The 20,174-nt window shown below is 40.2% G+C and overlaps 1 protein-coding gene across 3 annotated transcripts in view; it reads left to right on the top strand.

The window, feature by feature from the left end:
- E2F3 (E2F transcription factor 3) overlaps positions 1 to 16,367 on the top strand; it is a 55,709-nt gene extending 39,342 nt beyond the window's left edge. For 2 of the 3 annotated variants that reach the window (XM_074943159.1, XM_074943161.1), the window contains exons 2-7: positions 979 to 1,090; positions 7,773 to 7,992; positions 8,383 to 8,543; positions 11,405 to 11,517; positions 13,165 to 13,303; positions 14,132 to 16,367. In XM_074943159.1, coding sequence (XP_074799260.1) covers positions 979 to 1,090; positions 7,773 to 7,992; positions 8,383 to 8,543; positions 11,405 to 11,517; positions 13,165 to 13,303; positions 14,132 to 14,397 — 1,011 coding nt within the window. In that variant the 3' untranslated portion in view covers positions 14,398 to 16,367. The remainder of the gene's footprint in view (positions 1 to 978; positions 1,091 to 7,772; positions 7,993 to 8,382; positions 8,544 to 11,404; positions 11,518 to 13,164; positions 13,304 to 14,131) is intronic. The other variant, XM_074943160.1, reaches the window with a different exon arrangement.
- Positions 16,368 to 20,174: the final 3,807 nt, after the last annotated feature.

Genomic DNA, 20,174 nt, shown 5'->3' with positions numbered 1-20,174 from the left:
CCTAGGAACAGGATTCACACTGATGATGATGTTTTATGTTGTCTGTCTATCTCTATATTGCTATCTAATTCAGCAGATGAGTCTTGTAAGAGTTTCCGCCATCTCTCATTTCTTGCAAAGCTGTACACAGCTTTACTTCTTCATAAGTGAACACATTGGGTAGACAGTCTTCAAACAGCCTTTTTCTGATGCTGTCACTGGTCCATTTTCTCCAGCCTGGGTTTCAGAATAAATTTTTATATATTCTAGTTCACTTGGTAGGCTAAACTGAATGGTTCTCTTCTTGATTAAGCCAAAAATAATCCAAGATGATGGCCAGACGCTTCCAAGATGGCCAGATTTCCTTCTTTCTCCCATGCTTGGACATTTTACTTCTTGGTGCCATGTTCATTGTAGCATTGCTGGAAGTTTATAAGTGTTATTTATGAACTTCTCATAGCTACCAAGTCAGATGGTGCACATAAAATCTAATTTACACAAATATAACTTGGCGCTGTCTTCTGAAGATACACAGAATCCTAAAAAAATGTTTCACTAAAAATGTAGCTGTACAAGTAAGTCATTGTGTGTATTCGAGAGCTCACCCTTAATGTTACACTGTGTGCTATAACTAGGACTCTTAATACAATGGTAGGTAGAAATGTTTTTAGATCTTTGACATATAGTGCAAGAAAGTCAAATTTCGCTCGATACTATCCTAGAAATATGTCCCTAACTCAGTTTTCTCTTAAAATTAAAAGATCTACTTGATTATTCAAATGTAGCCATCATTGTGACCTTTAAGTAAAATATTAAAATAATGTTAAGGTGCCAGTAGACATTCATACCACAGTGATGAGTGTGGAATAAGAACCGAGATAGATAGGTTGCTGTGTAAAGTTCTCTTCTGTCTGTCCATCCCCCACACTTCCCCAATATTCTGTAAAGTGCAATGTACTTTTATGACACTCCATCAATAAAAAATTTGCTTTTTAACAGGCAAAGCGAAGGCTGGAGCTAGGAGAAAGTGGTCACCAATATCTTGCTGAAGGATTAAAAACCCCAAAAGGAAAAGGAAGAGCTGCAACAAGAAGTCCAGATAGTCCAAAAAGTAAGGAAACTTTTGTTATGCTCTGTGGTGTGGGGCTTAAAGCTATTTTGGACTTTCTTTATGATGTCTTTTCCTAAAAACCCAACAGTCAAAGGCCTTGACTGTAGAGGAACATTCAGGAAATTAATCCAAATTAACTAAAGGTGTGCCTTTAAATCAGATTTAGTTAAACCAGTGGCTCTCAACCTTTTCAGACTATTGTACCCCTTTCAGGAGTCTGATTTGTCTTGCATACCCCTAAGTTTCACCTCACTTAAAAACTACTGGGTTACAAAATCAAGACATAAAAATACAAAAATGTCATAGCACACAGTTACTGAAGCATTGCTGACTTTCTCATTTTTACCATATCATTATAAAATAAATCAATTGGAATATAAATATTGTACAGTACTTATTTCAGTGTATAGAATATAGAGCAGTATAAACAAGTAATTGCCTATATGAAATTTTAGTTTGTACTGCCTTCACTAGTGTTTTTTATATAGCCTGTTGTAAAACTAGGCAAATATCTAGAGAGTTGATGTACTTCTGGAAGACCTCTGCATACCCCCAGTGGTATGCCTGCCCCTGATTGAGAACCACTGAGTTAAACCACATTAAACCTGTTCAGCTTCATTTAAACCAAATTAAGGCCTCTTTAATTCTGAATGAGACTGTCCACAAAGGGGTTTAATGTGGCTTATCTAATTTGCTTTAAATCCACATCTTTAGTTAATTTGGATTCGCTCTCCTTAATGTCCCTGTGTAGACCCTGAATCTGCCAAGGGATTAGATACAAATTGCCTCCTTTTGTGAGTGGGTGGATGAATATATCTCCATAGGAAAGACACAATATTCTTCAAATTATTTCAGGATACTTCTAGTGCCCACTTCTAGGTTAGATTTCAGATTGACTAAGGGTTTGTCTACATTACCACTTTTGTTGGTAAAACTTCTGTTGGTCAGGGGTGTGAGAAAACACACTCCTGACCGATGTAAGTTTCACCGGAAAAAGTGCCGGTGTGGACAGTGCTATGTTGGCAGGAGAGAGTCTCCTGCAGACATAGATAATGCCGGTCATTGGGGTTTATTTGATTATGCCGGCAGGAGAGCTCTCTCCTGCCGGCGAAGAGCGGCTACAGGAGAGACCTTACAGCAGCAGAGCTGTAGCAGTACAGCTGTTCTGCCATAAGGTCCGTAGTGTAGACACAGCCTGACTTTTACAATTAGATGTGGGAACACAGACACTGCCATACTGAATCAGGCCAGTGATCCTTCTAGTGTAGAGCCTTCTCAGAGAGTAGCTGGTACTAGAAGCTTTGAAAGAACGTGCAAAAAACCCCTATAATGGACAAATGTGGTATAATCTGCCCAGAGGGGAATCATCATCTTCTTAACCGTTTTTGGTTACTGGCTGGCTTATTGCCCCGATGCAAGAGTTTGAAATGTTTTGTATTCTCTGTATCTTCAAAGATTACAAGACCAACAAAATTAGGGTGTGCAGCACCAAATATTAGAAATAGTTTGGAATACTACTTAGTAGTTCTTCAAGTGCTTGCTCACGTCAATTCCAAAGTAGGTGTGTGCTTGTCCTGAGCATGGCTGCTGGAAAGTTTTTCTCTCAGTGGTGTCTGTCAGCTCGAGCTCTGGTGCCCCCTGGGTTAGCATGCTCATAGTGCCAGTATAAAGGGGCCCGCCAACCTGCATCCCCCTCAGTTCCTTCTTACCACCTGCGGCAGTTGCTGAAACTACCTCGTCCTTTGTATTCGCAAATATTCCTTCAGTGGACTTTATTTCTACTTGGTGTATATAGTTACCGTTATTGTAGTTGTTAAGTTTTGTTTGTTAGAACAGTTAGTTAATTAGTTAGGTTAACAAACCTCACTTTGTGGCACTGAGTACTTCAGCCTCTGTTCGGAGTGCCCTGGTGATTCTTAGAGAGTATCAGCACCTGTCTTCACCCCCAGCACCGAGAACGGATGTCGCTTCTGCTTCTCAGGAACCTCAGCACCCTACGTCATCTCCGGCACCAAAGAAAACCATTCCAACCAGGGAGGTTCAGGTCTCCCCTTACCTCGACTGGCTGATCAGAGGTTGGACCAAGACCCAGATGGAGACAAATGTAAAGTTAATGCAGACAATTTTCCAGGACTTAGACCTGTTGATAAATATCCAGAAGTCTACTCTCTCCCCCGTTCGAAGGACAGAATTCTTCCTGGCAATCCTCGACTTGGTCCAAGCCAGAGCCTTCCTCCTGGAAGCCCAGTTCTGAGCAATAGGGGTGCTCATAAAAGCCTCAGAAACCACCCCATCACCATGACAAAAAAACTGCCTAAAGCTCCTAGCTCATATGGCTTCATGCATCTATGTGGTGCAACCTGTGAGGCCGCAGCTCAGACTTCTTCAGGCTTGGTTGGCCTATGCACTGGGCCGACCTCACATAGACATGGTCATCACACTTCCTCCACCAGTGATCGCCTCCCTTCTTTAGTGGTTGGTTCCATGGGCAGTGTGTGCAGGGGTCCCATTCTCGAGACCCCCAACTGTGAATGTCTCTCATCACAGACATTTTGGCGATGGGCTGGGGAGTTCATGTGGGGTCCTTTAGAATTCAGGGCCTCTCGCTACACATCAACATCAGGGAGCTCAGGGAGCCTCGCCTTCCAGGCGTTCCAACCGCTCCTGAAGGGCAAGTGTGTTTTTTGGTTCTTACAGACAACACGGTAGCGATGTTTTATGTAAACAGGCAGGGTAGAGCACATTCCTCTCACCTGTGCCTGGAAGCTCTTTGCTTGTGGGAATTTTCAGTAGCCCACTTGATCCATCTCGAAGCTTCGTATCTCCTGGGGTTGCAGAACTAGCTAGTGGATCACCTCAGCAGATCCTTCTCCATAGTCATCCGTCCAGATGTCGGGAAAGGCATCTTCCAGAAGTTGGGGACTTTACAGATAGATCTGTTCATGACGAGGCACAACAGGGCTTGGAGAGATTATACCCCCAGGTACAACCGCCACTCCCTCCCCGGACCTCAACTTGGTGTTGGCCAGGCTAATGGAACCTCTGTTTGTACCGCTGACAACATGGGTAGTGGGTATAATAGGCCAGGGGAGGTTGCAGGGTTTGGCGGGGGGAGTCCAGAGAGATTACTGATGAACCCAGGAAGCTGAGTACCAGATACTGCCTCTTCAGCCACTCTGAAACCTGTATGGGGCATAATGAAAGCACAGGTTCTTCTTTGGGAAGAGACCCTGCGGCTTTTCCCAGGCGGCTTGGGGTCTGGGGAGAAGAGAGGAGGGGAGGCGTGGCTGTGGCTGGCTCAGGGCTCCTCCAGGAAAGTGGAGGGGGCGCGCTTGGGGCTTCTCCAGGCGGGAAAGAGGCTCTTTGCTCCAGCTGCAGGGCCTTGGGGCTCCTGATGCAGGAGAGAGTGGGGGCTCAGGGCTACGGCCTGGTGTTTGTGTGTGTGTCGGGGGAGCATGGGCAGAAGAGGTGAGCTGGGGGCTAGTGTTCCTGCTCTACCTATCCTGGAAGGTGGCCTTCCTGGTGGCCATTACTTCTTCCCAAAGGGTCATGGAGATCTGAGCCCTTTCGTCAGAACCACCATATACGGTCATCTCTAAGGACAAGGTTCAATTGTGGCCACATATGGCCTTCCTTCCAAAGGGGGGGGTCTAACAATTCCATAGTAACCAGGATGTCTCCCTACAAGTCTTCTATCCAAAGCCACAAGCCAACAGAGAGGAACAGAGACTCCATTCACTGGATGTCAGACATGCACTAGCTTTCTACATAGAAGGGACTAAGTCATTCTGGAAATCTACTCAGCTTTTTGCAGCTGTCGCCTTTCATTCCGTCTGCCTTCCAATCTCAGCCCAGAGAATTTCTTTGTGAATCACTTCCTGTATCCGCACATGCTACAACCTAGCGAAGGTCCCTGCTCCCCTTACCCTGATGGTGCATTTTACAAGGGCTCAAGCATCTTCAGCAGCATTTGTGGTTCAAGTTCCTATGCAGGATATTTGTAGAGCGGCAGCATGGTCGTGTCAGTCCACACCTTTGCCTCTCATTACGCCATCACCCAGCAGGCTAGAGACGACTCAGGTTTCGACCGAGTGGTATTATAATCGGCATGCCAATGAACTCTGAACCCTCCACCTATGCAACTTTATCGGACCCTCGCTAGAACGTGGGATTTGGGATCCATGCCAAGTACCGTGTTATAGCTGGGACCGCGGTAAAATGAAATTATATTTTTGTGACTGAAATTTCAGTACAAGTATATGTAGTTGTGTATTTGCAGGTTATAGCGGGCTAACAATAGCATCAAATCTCAGGACTGTCGAGAAAAACGAGTCTACAAGATACAGTACTCACCACGGGCGTCAGTGGAAATTGCATTTTGAAATGGAAGCGTTTTTAATTAATTCAGTTAAATGCTTTGTGTGCTTTGTTTTGATTGTCTGCTTTCAGGTGCCATGAGCTTCCGTCTTCGTGTATGGAACGCCATAGAGAAACTTATATACACTGTATATATACATATGTATATAGAAATTTTTGTAGCGCTAATTACCTTCACATCCATAAAGTATAGGAAACCTTAGAAAATAAACTCCTACTTGAAGGAAACAATAAACAAGAAAAAAAGTGTTGCTTTATTAGAGATTTAAAGTAGACATTATAATAAACTAGTCTAGTTTTTCTTTAAAAAGTCGGTGAGTTGCTTTTGCTTCTTACTGCTGTGCTGCTTCCACTTAGCAAACTGCAAAAGATTACGTAGCTGCATAATTTTTATAGGCTCAACGTCTTGCGTCTCAAACCATTTCAAAGCAGTCTCTAAGTCGTCTACGGTCGCAGTTGACGTTGGAAACGACGTCCACTTCATCTTCCTCTTCTTTTTCCACGGCGAAGGCCAATTCTTCAGCTTCTGGAATGTTGTTTGGTTGTACTGCCTGAAGAATTTGGACATCCGTTAGACTTTCAGCAACGGGACAAAATTCTTCTGCTTCATCGTCGTCTCTTATTCAGGACTTAATATTTTGTGGCATAACAGTTATCCCGAGCCTGGACAGTTGCTGGGACAGCTCCTGCATCCATTCCATGTCTGTTCTTACAACTTCCTCCTCTGTAAATCCCTCAAAGTCGAATTCCTCGTCAGACTGTGATATGGTATATGTGTCTTGCCTCTGACGATCTTGCATGAATGATAAGGTAATGAACACCAAGGTCACCTAAAACTCAAAAAAATTGTACTGTACTTAAATTTGGGATCTATGGCTGCGACCGCCTTATATCTGAATTCGCGTTCTATAGACGCGCATTTTAGCGAGGGTCCGGTGTACTTGGGAATCACCTACTTAGGCATTGACATGAGCAATCACTCGAAGAAGAAAAAAGTTAATGACCTTCCATAACTTGTTCTTCAATATATGTTGTTCAGATCCATTCCACACACACACCCCACCCCCATGCCTGCCCCTCTGTCAGAGTTAACCGACAAGAAGGAACTAAGGGGGCTACAGGTCAGCAGGCCCCTTTGTACTGGTGCTATGAGCGCATGACCCCAGAGGGCATCAAAAGCTGACCTGACAGATACCATTGAGAGAGAAACTTTCTGGCGGCGATGCTCAGGGTGAGCACACACCTATTTTGGAATGGCCATGAGCAACACTTCTCCAAGAACAACAGTTATGGAAGGTTAGTAACACCTTTTTATTCTGGGCCACATATTTAAACTGGCCTCAGAAAACGCATCTATGAAATGAATAGATGCCGCCATTTGTTCATGGAAGAAACACTTTGTTATGTTCCTGAACAAATATAGATTTGTTTTGCAGTTACGATTGTGTGCCACTGCAAAACTTGTCAATTAATTTTCTGAGCATATAGAAAATATCCCCTCTCGTTTTCCAGTGAGAGTAAGTTAGTTGCTGATTCATTGTTTAAGACCGGTAAAGTACAGCACTCTTCCCTAGTTTGCCCTCACTACCTTCACATCATTGTGAGGGTAGTGAGGGCAAATTGGGGAAAAACTCTGTACTTTACTGGTTTTAAGGAGTTGTTATAAGGTTAAGGAGAAATAATATACAGCGTTGGATGCATGATTATTAACTGTCTGTCGTGTAAATTTGGTGTAAATCTCATTGATTCATGTGAGTCGTCTGTAAATTAGGGAAACTGTCATTTGGTACACCTACTGAAGAGCACCAAAGTTATGGTTAACTTAAGGGTTTCACAGGCAATTATCTGTTACCTTAAAAGAGGGACGATCAACCCATGAAGAAAACTGCCTAGCAGCCTGATTTGGGGTAGGTAATTGGTGTTGCTGCCAAGACAAAAGTATACCGAAATACTGTTAAAAAAATTAGGTTGCCATACTTTGCATAGTCTTAAACTTTCATCATGCATTATCCATTAAGCTAATGGGAAGTACACGTGTGTGTGTTTTTTTTTAAATTGAGTCCATGTGCCTTGATCTTTGGACAGATGCACTGTGAAACCATATAAATATCCAATGGTAGGTTTTGTGCTAATGTGAAAGTTTAAGAGCTTTCTGTAGTAAAATATGTAGGAAGTTTCTGCAAAACATATTTTGTTGCTTCAAATGCCCATTTCAAAACTGAAATGGGAAAACTGATTTGAACAGCAGCTAACAAATTCATTTCTTTCCTCCTCGTTCCTTTTTTATATTCATTTTCCCTCCAAGCTCCAAAATCTCCTTCAGAAAAGACTCGGTATGATACATCACTTGGTCTTCTCACAAAGAAGTTCATTCAGCTGCTGAGCCAGTCCCCAGATGGGGTCGTGGATTTGAACAGAGCAGCAGAGGTCCTCAAGGTGCAGAAACGGAGGATTTATGATATCACCAATGTACTGGAAGGCATCCATCTCATTAAGAAGAAATCCAAAAACAACATTCAATGGATGTGAGTATTCACCATCCTTCTCCAGCTGATTGCACTGTTATAAAGTGGCAGTGTTTCCCGTCTCTGCTTCCAGTCTCACACTCCTGCTTCCAGCAGTCATCCAACAGACTTTCCAAAAATAGAAAAGCCTTTTAATGTTATTTATTTAAGATAGTTTTTTAATATCTGATAGGCCTCTTGTAAGGAAATGGTGCCACAATACAAGGTGCCTTCTCTGAGAAGCTTGGTTTATATTGGCATCCTTTAAGCTGCTTTAGGGGATGAAGGCTGCAGTAATCAAGGCTTGTAACTTAAAGACATGCCTCTTTTTTTCCTTGCCCCCCTCCTCCTACAGTGTAGTTTTGAGTTGTAATAATGATTACATACACCCTGCCTTCTTTGGATTTGTAGGGGCTGCAGTCTATCTGATGATGGGGGCACGCTGGCACAGTGTCAAGGCCTGTCAAAGGAGGTGACTGAACTCAGTCAGGAAGAGAAGAAACTGGATGAATTGATCCAAAGTTGCACCCTGGACCTCAAGTTGCTAACAGAGGATTCAGAGAATCAGAGATATCCTTTATGCCATCATTTCCAAAGGTGGTTAACCTCCCTGCTGCTAGAGTAAGAGTTAGGAAGACTCTTCAAAATAGAGATAAGTGACACACAGCACTGAACATTCATTCCAAAAAGTAACAGTTTACTGTGATTTAATGCAGATGTAGCTAAGAAAGCACTTACACCAATTATCAAATTATACATTTAACATTTCTGGAGCATATAAGAAATATTAATGTATGAAGAGGTCCCAAAATATCCATCTTTAGATAAAGTAGTAGGACCAAGAGTTCAACAGTTTCATTACAGTGCAGCGAAGACAAAACATTTAATTAAGTTCAGGCATGTCTTTTAAAACATTGTGCTCTTGTTTTACAATTCTGAAGCCAGATCAAAACCCACTTTTTGCAAAAATAAGCTACGTTTTTGTGTACGTATTTTTATAATATTACCTCGATCTTGTATATATGCACATATTTATTGCTTAATATATGCAAATGTACGGAAATACATCAATATGTATATAAAGATTACAAAAAAACCAAATACAAGTAGTTGAACTCTAGGAAGGCAAGGGCTGAATCTGCTTTTGTTTGCAACTTACTTTGTTTCCTAGCCTCTAGATACTATGGGGATAAATACCCAAACTAGATATATTTTAAATATAAGTTACTAATTTTAATAACAATGGTAAGCTGCAGAAGATTAATATATTTTCCAGTATTCATATGGCTGTGAAGAACAGGTTAATCCTAAAAAGTATCGTGGCTTTTACCAGACATCTCACCCATTGATATATGATGAAAATCTTTATTGCATACTGTAGTTGATTTTTCAAAAGTCAACATTTGATATCAGCGTCATATGAAAAACTGCACTTATTTCCTATCCTTAAAAAAAGGCTATAATGTTTACTGTGTCAATGGTGACTTTTTAACCATGACCACTGTGGAAACATCCACATTTGAATGTATTTGATCTGTGAATTGATAAGTCAGGAAATGTACCATGATATAAAATAGCAGTGCTACTGTAAACTAAATTCATTATTCCTTCCAATGGATATTGATGTGAAACCACAGAAACGCTTAACGTAGGGTTGATCCTGACTTCGTCTCTGTAAAATCTGTTGCCTACCATGGTGCAGACTGACGAAGAATTACTGTTACTGTCTGCTACTGCAGCTGAGAAGCTTGTTTTATTAGGTTTTCTCTTTTTGCTCTTAATCTCAGAGAACAGATTTGTTTGTTTTTATTTTTTTTCTGTGAGGTGGTATCTGGACACTGTTCAAGTCCAGGCTGCATGGGTTCTATACTCCCCTAGTGATGGCAGTAGAATTGGAGAGTAACTTAGCGATGTTATTACCTTAGGTTTATTGGAATAAGACCAGCCTTAGTTGGTTTTGTTTCTCCAACAAAGGAAATTGCATTCTTGCTTGTCAACTGTCCAAACTGTAAGAGAATTTTCAGATCTTCTTGAAAGTATTAAGAGGGTCTAGATGGCTTAGAAAATTGGTTAATGTGTTATGTAGCCTTTCACCTGTAGGACGCCAGTTCAATTCCAGTCCAAATCTATTGTGAAAGAAAGTTGATTTGGTGCTTTCATTTAAGTTTGCATCTGATACAAAACCACTATGCACTTTGCCTTTCCTGGAAATCTCAGTAGAGAGCCAAAGGATTTGAATGAGCATGATGGCTGACATACCATCTCACTTCTACAGGTGTTCAGTCCAAGTTAGTTTTGAGCTACGTTAGTGGTATGGAGTTGGGACGATTAGTACTGTTCTGCTGTGCTGCACAGTGGTAATAATTTAAGGTTCAGATCTACCAAAAAGTAACACACATAAGTAACTGTCATCATAAGACTTCACTTCTGTGGTACAAAGAGCGTGGTAGGTGCTTCACAGGCAAAAATGAAGACCCTGAAGCACTTGTACGCTGACAGTAGTTATTTCCTATACTGAGCAATGAGTAATAGTGAGATATCACAGTGTGGTGACTTAGAAAAACGTATTAATGTTGACCACTGTAATATTCTATATATAAACAGCGAACTTTATTTCCCAGTGCTTAAATATGACACTTTTTATGTGCACTAAATTTAAACAAGTAAAATCAATTGTTTAAGTTATTTCCTTTTTACTTTCCTCCTTTCCAAAGGGGCATTAGATGAGATTGCTCTAAGCATTTTTATGCCTGGGAACACACAAAATGATGTGCACCACTTTATTATAACTTCCATCAACCTGGATGATTGCCTGGAAAACGCAGGATATAAAAACAAAATATATTGTCACAGTAATAAAAGAAAATTATAGATGCAACTCCTTGAGAAATAATTACCAACAAAATTAAATTAAAAAATTAACTGAAATTACAATATGGGTGATTGAATGTTACATTTAAACTTATTGGGTTGGGGAAGGGGGAGAGTGTGTGTGTGTCTGTATTTGCAAATTACCTTACATTTTTTTTGACGTTCCCAATTTTTGTAACTAGTTTGCAAGTATTTGAAATTTTCTGTGCGCGTGCATACACACACACACACACACAGCTGGAAACAGCAGCACCCAGATCCAAGTGAAAATATCTTTTGTCACTCAGTAGTGGCCCCAGCTGTTTGATCGAGGCACAGTACTGACATGCTTTGCTTAGAATCTCAACTGGTCCTTATTTGCCTGAAAGTTAGTGGCTACAAAGAATGGTTTTCAGTGTCGGGGAGAATACTGAAATTAAAATAGGGGTGAGGAGGAACAATATGGAGATTAACTGGGAACAAAGCTTTGTAGAATCAATTATTTTTTGCAGAAACATTTTTTTTCTTTTAATGTGAATATGCTGCATCTTTGATTGTAAGGACTCCTTAACACTGGTTACATTAGCTTATGTTACATATCAAGATATTCGAAAAATTAATGGCCTTAAAGACCAAACTGTTATAGTTGTGAAAGCACCCCCAGAAACCAGACTTGAAGTGCCTGACCCAGTGGAGGTAAGAGCCCCTTAGCGTCTCTTGTTGCATAATGTAATTTTTTAACTACAAATGGAAGATGTGTGTCTGTGCTTGCCTGTGGCACCTGAAATGCTTGTCTTAAATTGGATGATGTTGATATGTCTTGAGCAACTTTGGGGACGTTGTCAAAGATGACGAGAACTATATAATCAGAAACTGCCCTTTATATAACTCAGATACTAATCTTATATTTCTCCTCCTCTCCTGCACTCTTGCAGTTGTATCCTTAGATTCTCATACTCTCAAGTCCAACTCCCTCTTCAACTAATTCTTGCTACTTTTGAACGCAGAACATGATTAGCATGAGGAACATTTTGTCTAACGGTGTAGTAGGTAACTTTAAAAGAAGGATGTCGAAGTGCATGATTCTGAATGTGCTAATGCCCCTCAGCTTGCTAATAATGTACTGCAGCCTTGACCAGCTCCACTTGCCTGAGGGAAGTGATTCTTTTTCGATTGTGGAATTAATATTTGTGTTTTTCATCATAATAGGAAGGGTGACTGACTAGGTACATTTTCACAAAAAAAAAAAAAAATCCTAGACTGATGTAATGAAAGAGAAAAATACTAACTTCTCAAGGTGTGGGAATTTTAATCTCAGAAGAAGGTTCCTACAGAACCAGTCTGGTATAAGACAGTGACATTTGCTTTGTTAAGAGGAGTAAGGGAATAGATCAATATGGAGATGAAATACAAGCTGAAAAACTTTTTTAACATGTGAAAAGGCATCTCTGCCATGTCCTTTAAGTCAGAAACATTTTAAATAAATCAAACCATAACACACTATTCTGTGACTATTGCACTGTAAATCCCATCCTATCATAAAGCAACAGGTTATAACTATTGGGACAAAATATTAAGTGTCCAATCCCCTTTATATGTACCTCACTATAACATAACACAGAAATCGGTGAACTTCTGAGGCCTGGTCTACGCTATAGAGTTAGGTTGATATAGGGCGGCTTACATCAATCTAACTCTGTAAGTGTCTACACTAAAATGTCCTTCCGCCAATATAAGTTACTCACTAAACTGACCTAATAACTCCACCTCTGCGAGAGGTGTAGCATTTAAGTCGATATAGTTAGGTTGACGCAGTGTCTGTGTAGACACTGAGTTGTTTATATTGCCTGTTGCTGCCCAGGAGCTGATGGCCGGAGCGCCGCCCGGGGGCTGATGGCTCAGGCTGTCAGTGCCCAACAATTCCCCACTTAAGTCGGTGCGAGCACTCCTGGTGAGGACGTGCACCACCTACAGAAGGAGCGTAGCGTGGACCTAAAGAGCCGATTTAGTTACTGCGTTGGCTGTAGGTTGATCTGACTTGAGACGATTTAAATTTGAAGTGTAGATATGCCCTAAGTTTGTTACAAAGAGGTGGGTAGGCTTAAATGCTCTCTTCCTAACTAAGGTTTGTCAGTAAAACCTTTCACATGTTACAAAAATGAGGTGACATGTAAACACAGGGATTGATGTGCAATATGTAATGCCTCTGATCATTATACCGGAATTCAAACAGTGGCAACCAAAACATACCATATCATACAACCTCCAGTGGTGACAGAAAGGTCACTGTTATAGTGCTTGTTAGCACAGAACTTTGCTTAAATTTGAAATCTTTTCTGTTAGCAGAATGCGCTGATCCATTTATCTAGTACCGAAGGACCTATTGAGGTTTATCTATGTCCAGAAGAGAATGACAGCCTCAGTCCTATTAAAACATACAATCAGGACCACAACGGAAATATCTCAAAAACAATTTCCAAAGGTAAAATTCTCTTTCTGTTATGATGCACAAGGTCTTCAGAGTTTAACATGAAAGTTTAACTAAAAGAAGTAATCTGTACAGGTGCCTGTTTTTTTGGTTGGGTTTATTGTCTAAGACAGAAAGATGTAAGGTTTCTAGACTGCATATTAGAAAATGTATTTCCCCTGTTTGTCATTTGCTTATTATCAGGTTTGGTATTCACATGTGGTATGAAACGATATGTCCTAATTTATCATAAATATATATAACATTGAAAATATATCTAGTTTATTATCACTTGCTGACATACAACAAAAGGCAGCAAACAAACATAATGTTTCTCATAATCGGAGGCAGAATTTTAAATTCACTTATTGTCATTTGCAGATAACCAATGTCAGACATTGATGACATTTTATATTTATTTAGAGAGCCTTAAACGTACTTAACTTTGAAATAGTCTCAGTCATTCTGAATGGCCTGCTAAGACTTTAATACATTAATAATAGGCTTACTTAGTGGGTCCTATTGAAGAATCAGTGTTTTTAATTTAATTTAAATATAAATAATTGCTGACAAATACCACTTTCTGCAGCATGATTTTGGTAAATTGTTTAGTGAATCTTAAACTGCTGTGATCGACTTGTTACTGGACTTAGTGATATTTTTTTCTGACATGCTGTTTATTTTGTATAATCAGGTGGATGTAGATCAAGAGGGCCACTTTTTATTTGCTTTGTGTTTAAAGAACACGGTGAAAAACCCTCTTTGCAGCATTGAGTAACTTTATCTTATCCAGGCATAATATTTCCAATAGGATAAAATATCTTTTATTTTCACATCTTACAGATCTGGCTTCTGGTAACGCAGGACAAGGGGACTGCTCGGTAAATATGGCAAACCTCTCTCCATTGGCTTCTCCAGCCAACCTTTTGCAGCAAACAGAGGACCAAATTCCCTCTAACTTCGAAGGGCCATTTGTGAACTTGCTGCCTCCTCTGCTTCAGGAAGATTACCTGCTGAGCCTTGGGGAAGAAGACGGCATCAGTGATCTCTTTGATGCTTATGATTTAGAAAAGCTTCCCTCATTGGTGGATGAATTTATATACAGCTGATTATATTTTGTTAATTATTTTCCATATAAACCATTTTTTTTTTAAATGGAACCAGAAATCCTGCTGTGATTCTGTGTTGTCCCCTCCCTCCTTCCTACTCCCAAGTGTAGCATTACAGAGTCAACCACAGACTCCTGAACAATGCTGACATTTTCAGGAAATACTTCCTAGAATAGTATGAACACAACTGTAGGCTCTTGCAACAAAGCCTTGTTTAACCTTAGGCTCCAGGCCTTGTGCATCAGCAAATGGCACATCATGCAGGCAGGTGATCATAAATGGTTCCTCTCTCACCCCTCCCCCAATCTCTGCTTACTGTGTACAGTGGGCTTGTGGAGAAGGGCTCAATGAACTGGTTTAGTCACAAATAGCAATTTTTTAAATTGTATTTCAAGCTGTGCCTTCTGTGGAAAACGCATGTCTTCTGAGTCTCACAATATGGATTGTACCTGCAGTAAATGTAAATAGGAAGTAATGCAAGAGTGTGTAATGGGTTTCTTGAACTCTTCCTGGGAATGTTTAAATTACTCTCATAATGCTCAGTTTGAGCAATGTATTTGTCTCAGTATGAGGTCAGATACTAATGTCCTTATAAGTTTTTAATAAAAAAATAAACTTTAAATATAGTGTATATTACAAATATGGGCAAAGATTACAGTTCTGCCACTTCTCATAGTAACCACAGATTTTTAAAATGCTTACATATGTGTGTGAAAGTGTTTCTCTTTTTAAAATGAAACAAAGATGCACAGTTCAATTTTACTGCCCCCAGTGTGCACACTAGACCTGGTACATAAATTTTTGTGGTACTAAGTGGGGCTTTGTGTTAAGTGCCTACTAGATATGCACTGTGTTATTCTCTCTATGGAAAATAATTTATACCAAGCTTTGTTTGTTCAGTATACCATATTTATAGCAGCGGGTAAGCTGCCTCTGCTTCCAGCTTTTATAATTCTCCTTGCCAGCAACGCAGAGCTTTTTTCCCCAAAGCAAGAACTACATAACTGTAAGTACCACATTAACTGAATTAAGTTTATTTTTTGAAACTCTTTGGTAGTATAGTAAAGCACCAATATTTATTTTTTGAAAGTGAGAGGAATTCTAATAAGTCTTAAATATACCTTCTGTTTTTGTTTAAAATGTTGCCACTTTATGGGCTAAATGTTGGTGTAGATTATGCCCCATATAAACTTTTTTTTGTTTGTATTACTGTCGTGATTATCTGACACACATAGTAAATTAGTACTATTTTGTATTGTAGTTTGCATATGATGTATGCAGGTTTTCTGGTACCATTGAGTTGCTGCTATAAAAGCTCACATATGAAATGACTAAAAGTAACAGTACTAGAATAAGAACTATATGACTGAGCTTTAGAATATAACAATGTATAAAGTGCAACACATTAAGAACTGTTAAACAGTGTTAAGTGTGTGTTTATATGTACAAATGTGTGCATAGTTCATTAAGTGGTTATATTTAAGTTGATACATGTTCTGTACTCACACTTTAGTTACGTAGCAGATTTGTACAATAGGAATTAATTTGTAAACACTGCCAGAATATTTTCTAGCTTGTTCGTAATTTTTTAAGAGTTTTTTTGTTAAATGATGTGGATCTGTAAATAAAATTGCAGTATTTAAATTTTAGCCTTGTGGAAGAGGAAAGTAAAAGTTGTGTAAGCATGACATTTTCTGAGAGACGAGGGGGCACTTTGTGAGAAGGATAAAATTGAGACTAATAGATTATATTATTGTCCTTTTTGTTATACTGTTTTGTATAAATTAAACACTTGTCCCAATGTGTGTGGGCAAAATACTAATCTAAATTAGCTTTGCATTGTATGCTAGTTGAGAAAAAAGAAACCCTGTAAAATAATGTTTAAAAAAAAAAAAAGCTTTTATGAGTTTTGTAAATAGATTTATTAAAGGGTGACCTGTTCTCTAGCTGTGATCTTACCACTTTAAATGGATGTAATTTGAATAAATTTTGTATGGTAATGAATCAATAAAAAGGATTTTTTAAAGAGTTTAGATTTGTATACAGGTGTTTATTTTTGAATATTTTTTAAATTCTTGTTACTCTTGGTACTCTTAGATCAATATCATTTGTCTTAAAGAAGTCCTTCATCAGGTATAGATGTTACTGTTGTTTTTTTTTTCCCTCTTTTATTTAATGAGAGAAACTTCTTCTGTTTATGAAGAATTGCTTATTAATTAGTCAGGTTATACCATTCAACACCAGCAGTATTCCAATAGATTACTTGTCTGTGTAGTGCTGACAATGTGCTCAGTGCTGTACAAGACAGAAAAACAAAGACAGACCTTTATAATCTAAAGAAAAGGCATGCATACAAGATGTGACGCACTAGGAAATCGAGTGGTGGGATGACAATGTTTTATTTAATTTAACTTTAAGCATTAAGAATTCCTACTTATGGGCTTCACAGGAGAAATGGTTTTTAGGAGGTTGGTAACTTAAGGAACTGATGGGAAGACTCCCTGTCTGAATCAAGATTAATTACACTGAAGACATTGGGGGTATGTTTACACTACAAATGCAAACCCAGGCTTAGTAGAACTTGAGTTAGCAGACCCAGGGTTTGTTAACCTAGGGCTTGAGCACCTACAGTCATTTGTATCCCTGGTTATGAATTGTTGAACCCTGGGTTCCAATTTGGGTGTCTAGGATCCACAGAGCATGATGCAGGCTTCAGTCCAACCACCTATATCTCAGATTTCCTAGTGCTCTTCCAAAGTGTGGCCGCTCTAGCCCTTTGTTCATAGTGCAGTGGGGAAGAACTTGACGGTTCACCAACTTGACTGTCCAGAGAACAGAAGGAAAGTTAGCCCACGGGATTGTGAAATATTTTTGGTGGACTCCCAGAGCAAAGTCCATTTGGGCTTCTTCTACACTGCACAGGAATAAGGCTTGAAGCCTGGGTCCTGGCTTGACTCAGGCTCAAACCCTCCATTCCCATGGGGTTCTAGGACCCTGGGTCCAAACCCAGGGTTAGCAAGATTTGTGGGTAGACAGAAGGGTGGTTAGGTTTGAGCCTGAGTTCAAACCCCAGGCTTACTGCAGTGTAGACATACGCTGGTGTGACACTGTCATAAAAACAAGGTAACTTAGAAGAGAATCAGGGTCTTTGCCTTACCTCCCCAGTCAAGGCAGGATCTGTCTGGATGCTAGAGCTGCACCCAGGCAGCTGATGAGCAGAATCCTGTGCTAAGTCTCTATCTGTGTAAAACAGGTATTTGTTCCTTCTGCCTTCCCCTTCTGAGACTCCAGCATGGTGGGCAAAGATGGAAAACTGAGCTTGTTGTCAGGGGAGACTGCCTACTTGACCAAAAGGGATTGCTGACAACCATGAACAGGGTTGGATACTCCTGATAATGACCTTCTGGTTTCTCCACAGTGGCAGGGAAATGGAGGAAGAATCTTTTCATTCTTTCAGTGTCTGGGTTTAGGGTACCAGCATCTTTCCCTGCCTGCAGCAGTTTATGAATACTATATCTACCAATGGTGGCAGTTTGCATGTTTTTTCCCCCTGATTCTCATAATCTCCTTTCTGGTCCAGAGATACACTATCCCAGAGAGAGGCCAGGACTACTAGCCCTTAAAGTTTTCAGAAGCACCACAAGTGACAGCAAGCAGGAGGAACTGGTTTCCGAACATCAGCACTCAAAATGAAAGGCTCCCTCCCAGTTCTCGGAGGACGCTTTGGAGAAGCCAGTAATCCAGCTAACAGTTACATCCATACTCTTTCCTACTTGAAGCTGTTAATCATCTCTTTCTCTCCTCCCTGGATTCCTAGATCTCTGTTCCTTCTATGTACTCCATGCTGGAGCTCTAGATGAGGGAGACAAAACAGGGAAAAAAGACCTCAGATTGAGGTTCTGCCTTATGTCCCTAAGTGCATTCCTGTGACAGAAGAGCACCTGGACAAATCCTGCTTCAAGCGGGGTTTTTGGTCTGAAAATGTTAAGCAGAATCTTAATTGCTACTAGCGTTGTTCATGTTCTGGAAGCCAGATTTCTTGGTGAAACACACCCTTTAATTACTTCTGAAGAAAGTGTGCAGTGTGCACTTCAGTGTGTCTTGTGCAGCAAGATTTAAGAAATTTATGAGGTACTACAAAAATGTATGAGGCACTTGCCTTTTTCCATCTGTTTGCAGCACCCCAATTCTGGGAAGTATACTAACAAAATTTCAAGACCAGAAAAGACCATTATGACAAGATGGCTATTGTAGTATAGATGAACCTGAACTAATCCAAAATTCAGATCCAACTTTGTAGATGGATTTGAAACCATCTCTAAAATGGCCTGAATTCATGATCTCATTGAAATTCCAGCGATAGCTACTGATGGTTTACTCCTAGAGTCAGATGAAGGTCTAGCATTTCTTTTGTGGGAGTCACTCTAGATCGTATCTGTCAAACCAATCCTTTCCAAAAAATTTACTAGGACCTTAGTAGGTTCTGAATCCAAACCTTTCAGCTTGGTTCTTTAATCAAGGTGTCCCTGTGTGCTGAAACATCCTTGGCACGGAAACCTTGGAAACTCGTTCTCAAAACTCCACTGGGATATCTCTGGAACCTATTCATTCAGTGCTACCCCACTTACTGGCTCTGAAGATGGCTAAGACTTCTAATCTGAGACTAATGCCTGAATTTTTAAAATACCCCGGTGTATAATTGATTTAAGTCATATAAGGTCCAAACATTGGCATTAATGCTTTTGTTTCTGAAGTCTAGTCATAAAGCTTTCCTAGGGTCTGCTCCACTATCAGCTGCTAATGCTCAATCACTAGACCTGCAGTCTTGTTCTTTCTAAGTGAAGTCAATTGCACATTGACCTCCCCTGATCTACCAGGGAACAACAATAAATAACTTTTGGCAGCTGCTCCAGGTACAACATTGTCTTGCAACAAAGGTCTTGGTTCTGATCAGAGTGGGCCCTTTGGTGATCTTCTCCCCCTCCACCCTTCCACCTCCCACCTCCCCGATGCTTTAGTCCTAGAACCTATTCTATTGCAATGCCAGGAAGACCTTGGACTTTCATCCTTCATTTGGGCATAGCAGACAATCTGCTTCAGGAGCAGATCCCTCAGGAGTTACTTACCTGAACCTGAGTACTCAGGTAGCAATAATGTCCAATGGGAAAGCACTTAACTTGTAAATATGGGATTCTCAATTGAGATAAACAGCACCAAATTCTCAAAATTGTTGGTGTGTTAGTTCTATTGCTATGCCACAGCACAGCCTAATTTTCACCTATAAGATGACATGTCCAGACTAGGCCTCTTTATTACCAGTGACCATGCCCATTCTCTCCAGTCCAGAGTCAAACAAGACTCACATTATTGACAAACTCCCTTTTCCTTAGACTGGAATTGGGAATTTCTCTCTGTTCCCTCTGATTCCATTGGTTCAGGAGAGCTGCCTGCATGTCATTTGAGATGCAGCAAGACATTGTCATAGCCAAAATGGGTCTTGGCAGTCTGGTTCAAACATACTCTTTGTCTTCAAGTTGGGATAAAACTCTCCACCTGATCCTGAATCATTTCAGGTTGACATCCTGACGTCTGAATTGCAACTGTGCATAATGGGGGCATTTTTCAAAAATCTTGTGGTTTCTTATAAAAAACAAAACAGGAGCTTTTGACGAAACATGCTCCTCTTACTTTAAGCATTGCCATCTGTTACACTTCAAACATTCAAAACCATGCTATTAGTTCTTCCAAGTTGCATGGGTTGTAACTTCAGCTTCTAG

The sequence above is a fragment of the Natator depressus genome, chromosome 2 (assembly GCF_965152275.1).
Source record: "Natator depressus isolate rNatDep1 chromosome 2, rNatDep2.hap1, whole genome shotgun sequence".
NCBI lineage: Eukaryota > Metazoa > Chordata > Testudines > Cheloniidae > Natator > Natator depressus.
Note: the sequence above shows the minus strand (reverse complement) of the source record. Positions and strands in the feature narration are given on the sequence as shown.